The sequence below is a fragment of the Monoraphidium neglectum genome (assembly GCF_000611645.1).
Source record: "Monoraphidium neglectum strain SAG 48.87 unplaced genomic scaffold scaffold02625, whole genome shotgun sequence".
In the NCBI taxonomy this organism is placed as follows: Eukaryota; Viridiplantae; Chlorophyta; class Chlorophyceae; order Sphaeropleales; family Selenastraceae; genus Monoraphidium; species Monoraphidium neglectum.
The window spans coordinates 1-8563 of NW_014011003.1; the positions used below are offsets into that span (position 1 = coordinate 1).

An 8563-nucleotide genomic window follows, 5' to 3' on the forward strand; every position below is an offset into this window, starting at 1 on the left:
CCCCGCCATGCAGTCCCCAACGCCTCTGCCCCACGCAGCCACCGCCCGCAGTGGCCCCTCGCCCCCCCCTCCATGATGACTCACCAGCATGGGCTCTTCTATGACGCAGTGCACCTTGAAGTGCTGCAGCCCCGCCTCCCTGTCGTGGTGGTGCCACGTCTGCAGCGCCCCAAACGCCACCTGCCGCCACCCCTTGCTCTCCTCCAGCTGCTTCATCAGCTCAGCGGTCACCCTCACGTGGGACATCACGTGCGCCGCGCTGAACAGGTCGGACCCGCCGCACCCCAGCCCCGCGGACGCCAGCGGCCGCGCGCCCGGCAGCAGCGCGTCCCCAGAGGTGGAGACCCACCGCCGCCGCCCCCTGCGGCGCCCGCCGGCCCGCTGCTGCTCCTCCTCGGCCGCGGCCGCGGCCGCGGCGGCGGCGGCCGCCTCCTGCTCCTCCTGCTGCTGGCGCAGGGCCTGCTGGCGGCGCGCCTCCTCCTCCGCGTGCGCCTCGGCCGCCAGCAGCTGCTCCTCCAGCGCGTCCAGCGCCACGCCGCTGGCCTTCCAGTAGGCGATCAGCTCGCCCACCGCCTTGCACAGCAGTATGTCGCCCTGGGAAGGCAGGGGCAGAGGCAGTGGGCGACGGGGGGAAAGGGGGAGGGGAGCGCAGGCCGGAGGCGGCGCTGACGCTCAAGCTGCACAGCAAGCAGTCGTGGATTACGGACGTCCAGCGGAAACAACGTTGGCGCGTGTCAACAAATTCAAACACACACACGACACACACACACACACTTTGGCCGATGATGCAGCGTAGTGATGTAGCCTGTACGTAATCTCAATCGCACCTGCTTGTATTGACGCAGCACGCACTCTACTGGGCTGTCCCCGGCCGCTGCTGCAGCCTCCACCGCTGCTGCGCGAGCTGAGGAGTGGTGGTGGCCGCCCCCCGACACGTGCCGGTGTTGCTGCTGCTGGTGCACGTGCTGTTGCTGGTGCCCATTGCCATGCTGCTGCTGCTGCTGCTGCTGCTGCTGCTGCTGCTGCTGCTGCTGCTCCTGCTTCGGGGCCGACGTCTGGGCCACCTGCGGTTGCACAGGCTGCTGCGGACGCGCATCGAGTGCGTCACCAAACACCTCGCACGCATCACTGCCACCGGCCGACAGCGATGACGGCGTGTTGCAAAACGCAGTCAAAAACGATTCCACCGAATCCGCTTCTGACACGGCATCCAAGTAGATGCTCGCCAAGGAGCGGTTCGAGTCGCAGCGCAAGAGGAGCGACGTCGGCAGCGCATCCGCCCAAGGCTCGTCAATGTTGGCGGCAGGGGCCTTGCCCGCCGGGGCCGAGGAATAGACCTGAGCATCTACCACGTTTTCCTGCCGCCGTTGGAGAGAAATCAGGCGGGGGAGCGTTGAGGTCCGCGCCTCGCGCCATCCAAGTCGGCACGGTAGACACAACCGCAGGCCGCGTGCCGTCTACGACAGACATATCCCTACCTTTGAGCATATACAGCCCATCGTCGTTCCCCGAGGCTGCCTACGGCAGCAGCTGTTGCTGCAGGCTGTGACTGTGCCCCCGCCCGCGGCAGCCAACGGCCCTGGCCAACGGTTTGATATATGTGATACAAACTCTCTCTTCTCAATTACATTGCCGCATGCTGGAAAGTGCCGATCTGCAAATCAAGGCGGTAAGCGCCCTCGTTTCCGGTTGCCGCGAGGGCTGCGTGCGGGCGCGATGTCGTTGAGGCTTCGAAAACATAAATCTACGACTGCGGATGCACGCAAACCTATCATACTCGCTGCTGACAACGCACACACGCTTGACTGGGAAGGGATGACTGACTGCGTATGGTGAATGACGTGCCGCCTACTGCTGCTGTGCAAGCAATGGGCTGCCACATTGAACGCTCTCTTTCAAATCGACAGAATTGTCGCAGCCGCGAGGGTGCGTTGGGCTGTAGATTGCGGAGCTTTGTGGTGCTGGCTACTGACATGACGACGACACCAGTGCTGCTTCATCACGGGGTATCGTAATGAAATGGGATGGGCAACAAGGGAGACGCGCGACAGCAAACGACAGCCCAGAAGCAGAGCGTTACATGGGTATGAGGGCCTTGATGGCCGAAACGACGCAGCCAATCGCGGGCGCCAGCACCTGCGGGACGGGAGGGGCGCACGCACTCGATGATGCATGTCAATGTTGCGCGGCGAAGATGCAGTGGTAGCGCGCTGCCACCAATTGCGTGCCCGTCCCCTCCCGCACCACCATGCTGAAAGCGTTGCGCTTGTGCGCGGCCACCCACCACTACGGGCACGCCGCTGAACAGGTTGCCGGCTGCGTTCTTGACGCCGACCGTGACTGCCGGCAGCACGGCGGTTCGCAGGAGAGCATCTTTGCCCACCCTGGAGAAAATGAGCATGGACATTTGCAGTGGGTGAACGCGTCAACATGCAGGGGTGCTTGCGGGGCATACATGTTGGTAGCTTTCGGCAAGCAAGCATGTCATGTGTGTTGATGCAAGTTGATCCCACCTGGCAAAGAATTGGTCGGGGCCACTGTGCATGAGGCTCTTGGCAAAGAGCTCGAATTCCTGTGCCGGTGTCAGCGGAGCCGTGAGAGCAGCTAAACATCACCCACAGTTTGTATCATGCTGAAAACAGCTTATTGCTGTACTGCACGAATAAGCTGAACACCTGTTCCCAGCAGAGCGCAGCCCTTCGACCGCAAACTGTGGCGCAACCCCATTGCGTCGTGCCACTCTCTACCCTCCTACCCAACACAAGCATTTACCTTCTCCTCCAAGCAGCCGCTGCCGTCTGCATCATATGCCCGCAGCGCTGCCTGGATTTCCGCTCGCGTGGGTGGGTCCTGGAGTGGTGCAGGAGCGTGCGTGCAACGGAGAGATGGAGTTGGTATCTGTGTGCGTGTGTATGTGCGCGTGTGCGTGCGTGTGTATGTGTGTGCTGTGGTGAATACGTGAGCGTGCGTCTATGTGTGTTGCGTGTACGTGCACACACGCACACACGTGCGTGCGTGCACACACGCCGCGTGTGCCGGGATCCAACAAATCAAAGCGGCGGATGGTAAGGGAGCTTGAGGAGAGGCGTAAGTAGACAGCGTTACAGGTAGCTGACCTGCCACCCCGGCAGCCTCTTGTTGACAGTGTTGTACAGGTGCAGGATCGCCACCTGGCATCAAACCCAGGGAGAGGAGCATCGCAGGGTGTGCTCCCGGTGGCATGGTGGTTGGCGACTGCCAGGCTCCAGAAGCACTGTTGCTGGTAGGCATGCTCTCACAGCCCCTGCCTCTCGGTGGGCCCCTGCCCGCTGCTGTTGTGCGTTCCGCGTGCACCGAATCTGGACCGCTGCTTCCCATCATCACCCGTGCGATGAGAGCCCACCTCAACCTCCAGGGGATCTATGCGGCCGTTCTTGTCGTAGTCAACACGCTTGAACACACGCCTGTGTTGTTGCAGCAGCGATCGCCGCTCAACATTCATTTGCATTTCCGCCCCGCTTCACCAGTGGGGTGGGTGCGGCAACAGCTGGGCCCCACCAACTCTCCCCTGCCCCAGGATCAAATGCAGCTCACCTGCACATCCACGACCAGAGGAAGTTGAATAGCCCCATTGTTTCCTGGTGGTGCGCAGCAAGGTCGCAGAGCAGGGCATGAACCAGGTGCGATTGGGCTCAGCTCCCTGGAAAACCCAGCATTCACAGCCTTGGTAGCGCACTGCCGCAGCTACTATCTGAGCCGTGGACACAACACCGGCAGTTGCATTGGCATCAGCTCTGCATGCAGATAGACTCGTGATGCCGCTGGTAGTTGGGCTTGATCATTGGCGTTCCGTTGGCGCTGCTGCTTGTGCATGAGTGCAGACTGCGCCCGCTGATGGCTAGGCGACAGCTCTGGGAGCGCTTGCACGACATGCTTTGCAACACACGTGACACCACACACCAATCGCCTTTCAAGCAAAAGAGAGGACCCCTGGAGCGCCTTCAGATCCGGAAACGCGCGAGCTTCGCGGCCGTCCTCGCGATCCAGGCCAACGCTCTTAGCTGACACTCACGTTTGAAAGACTGCGTTTGCTGAAGGTGCGCTCGGACACCAGGTGACACCCTCAAGCACCCGCCACCCGTCGCTCCAGGTGGCCAGCTGGTGGCATATCATGCCCGCCCAGTCGTGGAAGTCTCGCTGTCCCCAACTTTACATCCTAGGCTACACGCCCTAGGCTTCAAAGTTTGTGCGAGCATCGAAGTCTTAGAACCCCTTAGTAGTAGTGTGGATATTGTTGGAGCGTCACACACCCCCACGCCGATTTACAGCTCCAGACTCATCTCCTGGCCTTCCTTCGCGACAGCTGACGGCAACTATCAACGTACAACAACTACTCCATACATCAATGCCACAAGTGGCCAAACACTTAACGTGCTTCAGGGGCCGACATTGTGCGTCCCACTGCAGCCAACTGCGTCGTCTCAAGTTGGGAACAGCACGCTGTGCTGCTGCCTTCACTTGCCAGAGGGAGGGCCCTTGGAAGGGGTGCATGTCGCCTTCTGCAGTTCGACGCTGTCGAGGGGCACCCAGGTGTCGGTGTATTTCTTGATGCACTTCGCCGCGATGGACGAGCTGCCCAGCAAAGGTTGCATGGGGACGTTGTTGGGTGGGTTGAGGGTGTTTGGGTGGTGCTGAGGGTTGCCTTTGACGTGTGGTGTGCTTTGATGTGGCTGGCGACTGCGAAAACAATATTGCCGCGACAGGGTCAGGCAGAACAGGCCGCTGAGTCATGGCGCCCTGGGGTCAGGACGGGTGCAGGCTGGGTGCACAACAGCCACAGCCAGAACAGTTGCTGCCCGGACTGCCATTGGCGCACGCACGTGAGAAGGCCGCCGCGTGTGTTGGTCTGGCAGGCCTTGAGGAGCTGCGGATCAGAGTAGGGTGTGAATACAACCCTCAGATACACTGGGCACATGCATCGCGTGAAGCAGCTTCCCCGTCACAGGCCGAGATTGAACAGCTTTCAACAACTGTTTGCGAACAGCTTGCAACCTGCAAGACGTGCCTATGTTCAGCACTTACTGGCTGGCCAGTGTTGGTGGGTCCGGTGCAGGTGTAGGTCGATACCGCCTGTGGAGGGCGCAGGGAGGTGCACCAACAATACCTGTATGTTGGGCGCCTGCAAGCCATGATTTGCATGATGCTGCGGCACACGTTGCCTGAACGCAACAAGCTCAGGCGTGACAGCATTTTTCCGAATGCATCACACCGCTCAGCGCCTGCCAGGCCGGCCTGGCGCCTGGTGCAAACAACCACGCGCCCCCAAAAAACGCGCATGAAGCCAAGCGACCAGCGACCACAGGCAGGCGGTGATGCGTACTTGGTGGTTGAGGAGGCCCGACTGGCCCATAGTGCCGAGGTACTTGACATGTGCAAGGGGGATGTTGCAGATGCAGTCAGCCACGGCCCTCGCAATGTTGGCGGCGACGCGCTCGCCCTGGACCTTGACACCGCGGTTGTCAAACTGCATTTGGACCTGATGGGTGGATGGTGAGGGGTGTGGGGCCGCGCGTGAGGGCGTATAAGCGCGGGCGGGTGAAGGTGGGGACTGGTACGGGCTGGTGAAGAGCCACATTGTTCAAACGATTCAAGCATGACCGGGCAACCTCAAGGGGCTGCCAGAAGATTGCGAGCGCATCGGCTTCACGGCTGCATGAATGCGGTCAGCGCAAACAGCACGCGGCCCGAGCGCGCCCGAGCGCACCCCAATGGTTTCTGGGGCTGGGGCCGGGGCCGGGGCCTTGGCTGGTGCAGGGGCGGCCGGGGCTTGGGCCGGGGCTGTTGGCAGTATGAACAAAGGTTGGTCGTGTGAAATGGTAGAGCAGTGACTTGATTGTGCAGGGTATATGGGGTCAGAAGAGCCTGCAGCTTTGTTTGTGAAGGATGCATGGGCCCCGAGGCCAGCGTTGCAATGCTTATGCGTGCACCAGCCCATGGGACGCGTGGGCTGCGACCCGTCAAAGCAGAAAATCGTGCCACCTCACCCAAGCCGGCCATTGCCGCCACAAGCAGCACAATCACGAAAGCTCGCATGTTGTCGGAGGGGTTCAGTCGTCGATCGAGGCTCGCGTCGGTCCTGGTCGAAAGGGCCAAAATCTCCGAGATTTCAAGATTTTCGTGCTTGCAGATGATAGTACCTATGATGTGACTTCAAAATGAATTAAAGCCTGCGTCCGATTTTTCTTTCAGACACTAGGGTCTGATTGCACTTCCTCCCGTGCAATTCCTTGGGCACAATCGCCGACATCAGTTGGTGTCAGTTGTCAACCTACCTTCTCCCTGAGCAATCCCGGCACAGATTTCTGCCGCACTGCTGAATCGACAGCACCCAAGATGCTTGAGAGGCGGGGCCCGTGCTGTTGGCTGCTTGGTGCAACACTGCTGTCATATTGTCGCAGCAGCATCACCGGTGGCAGTCTTCACACACGACATGGTCTAGTCATGATGCGTGAAAGCCAAGAGCAAACTCTGGATTCGTCGAATGCACATGTTTCCCCTTTCTGTGTTGGTGGTCATCACCGCGCGCAGCCTCGCGATCAGCTTGCTTCGTGTCGAGCGAGGCTCTTGTTGAGCCAGCCCGGAGGCCACGAGGATTGACTGGCTCAACACAAACCAAGGCATTGATCTGGGTTGGCATGCAGCAGCACATGCGAGTTGTGCAGCGGTTCCAAACTGTGGAGGGCACTTCATCATTCCCTGCTGTGCTAGGACTACGGTAAAACATGGCTGCATGGTTGCGTTGACACTGCCCCGAGCTCGCGATTTGTCACTGAGTGACCGGATGGTCATGACGGCTACATTTCCATTACATATCGCCATCTTGCTTGTGTTTAGTATCTGTTGAGGTCATTTGACAGCGCACCTGTGTGTGGTGCCAGCAGACGTCTTGAATTGACCAAGGCAGTGCGGCCTGCAGTGCACGCCGTCTGTGCAAGCGCGGGTGTCGAAGCCTACGAAAACAAACTCGCTGACCGGCGCGCCTGTATTATCATAGAAACTCAATAAATCTTTTTGATCGCGCAGCGTGTAGGGATCGAACGCCTGGTCTCTGGAAGGTGCTGGATCAGCAGAAGGCGCGCGCTGAAGACATAAAGGCCCGTTGCGTGCGCGCGTAGTTCGCCTTTCGGGAAACACTGCGCGTCAAAAGCGGCGGTATACCACACTCAGGAGCACGTCCATAACAACACAGAGCACGTCTTGCACTAGATCACCGCAACCATGCCAGGCGAGAGGGAGGAGTTCGCCTTCCAGGTGCGTGAACGTAGCTTTTACAAGTCTTTCATACCGCTCTGCGCTGGTTTCCGGGGCCTGAAACCACTCCAGAGGTCCCACGGCCGGCGGGGCGGGAGCTTCTGGATGGATCATGCACGGCGGGAGGCGCTCTGTGGCCTCGGCGGGCGCGAATGGAAGGCGAAAATTTGCACGGAACGATCGTGGTTGCTTGCGACGCTGACGCTGGCGTTGCCAGGGGCCAGCTGCGGCGGCCGCGCGCTCGGCCAAGACTTCGCTTCACCCTCCTCCCAACCCTTCGCCCTTGCTTCTCCTGCTCTCTCCCAGGCGGAGATCAACCAGCTTCTGTCGCTGATCATCAACACCTTCTACTCCAACAAGGTGCGTCCTACAAACACCTGGGAAAAGCGGGCACAGTCCGTGTGGGGTGGTCCAGTGGTCCAACCTCGCCGGAGGCCTCCGGAGCAGCACTGCAGCTAGCACTGCTGCAGCGCTGCTCAGGCCTGGCAAGCGGCGCTGTCGCCTCAGCCTCCCGCCCGCCATGCCACACGTTGCGCTGCCATCTTGTGCCAGCCCTCAGCTGTGAAATGTGCAGTATCCATCCCCCCACCCCTCCTCGAAGGCCTCCTCTCACCCCCTCGCTTCCCCGCAACCCCTCCCACCCCCCCGCAGGAGATCTTCCTGCGTGAGCTGATCTCCAACGCCAGCGATGCCCTGGACAAGATCCGCTTCCAGTCCCTCACGGACAAGAGCGTCCTGGACTCCAACCCCGAGCTCTACATCCGCATCGAGGCCGACAAGGCCAACGGCACCCTCACCCTCACCGACAGCGGCATTGGCATGACCAAGGCCGACCTCATCAACAACCTGGGCACGATCGCGCGCTCCGGCACGCGCGCATTCATGGAGGCGCTGACCGCGGGCGCTGACATCAGCATGATCGGGCAGTTCGGCGTGGGCTTCTACTCGGCCTACCTGGTCGCTGACAAGGTGGGCGGTGCTGCTGTTTAGGAGAGGGGGTCGGGGCGGTGGGGCAGCGGGCCTGCTGCGCGCAAGCTGGTTGGGTGACTGGCTGGCGGCCAAGTAAGCCGGCGGGCGGCTAGCCGTGCGCGCCAGACGCGCCTGCTGCATTGACGGCGCGCACCTGGCTCAAACCTGTCCAGCACTGCATCCTGCATGGCTGTCAGGTCTCCAGTGGCTGCACGCGCTCATGAACATCATGAAATGCACACCAGCGCACGCATCCACGTGCACCACACCCCCCTTCCCTGTCTGTGTGCGACCTCCCCCCTCC

The 8563-nt window shown here is 60.9% G+C and overlaps 4 protein-coding genes across 4 annotated transcripts; 1 reads left to right on the forward strand and 3 right to left on the reverse strand.

The window, feature by feature from the left end:
* Positions 1 to 80: 80 nt before the first annotated feature.
* MNEG_11172 (hypothetical protein) lies at positions 81 to 1499 on the reverse strand (the record flags this gene model as incomplete). The annotated part of the gene is made up of 4 exons (XM_014040353.1): positions 81 to 98; positions 238 to 594; positions 828 to 1358; positions 1479 to 1499. The coding sequence occupies 4 exons, from the start codon at positions 1497 to 1499 to the stop codon at positions 81 to 83; spliced, it is 927 nt and encodes a 308-aa protein (XP_013895807.1).
* A 577-nt stretch (positions 1500 to 2076) lies between these two features.
* Positions 2077 to 3611, reverse strand: MNEG_11173 (hypothetical protein; the record flags this gene model as incomplete). Its single annotated transcript, XM_014040354.1, has 7 exons — positions 2077 to 2136; positions 2285 to 2384; positions 2514 to 2572; positions 2773 to 2850; positions 3117 to 3170; positions 3383 to 3443; positions 3574 to 3611. The coding sequence occupies 7 exons, from the start codon at positions 3609 to 3611 to the stop codon at positions 2077 to 2079; spliced, it is 450 nt and encodes a 149-aa protein (XP_013895808.1).
* An 882-nt stretch (positions 3612 to 4493) lies between these two features.
* Positions 4494 to 5509, reverse strand: MNEG_11174 (hypothetical protein; the record flags this gene model as incomplete). Its single annotated transcript, XM_014040355.1, has 4 exons — positions 4494 to 4611; positions 4860 to 4903; positions 5062 to 5109; positions 5360 to 5509. The coding sequence occupies 4 exons, from the start codon at positions 5507 to 5509 to the stop codon at positions 4494 to 4496; spliced, it is 360 nt and encodes a 119-aa protein (XP_013895809.1).
* Positions 5510 to 7257: 1748 nt separating this feature from the next.
* Positions 7258 to 8280, forward strand: MNEG_11175 (molecular chaperone HtpG; the record flags this gene model as incomplete). The annotated part of the gene is made up of 3 exons (XM_014040356.1): positions 7258 to 7290; positions 7597 to 7650; positions 7942 to 8280. 3 exons carry the CDS (start codon positions 7258 to 7260, stop codon positions 8278 to 8280), a joined length of 426 nt encoding a protein of 141 aa, XP_013895810.1.
* Between the last annotated feature and the right edge of the window lie 283 nt (positions 8281 to 8563).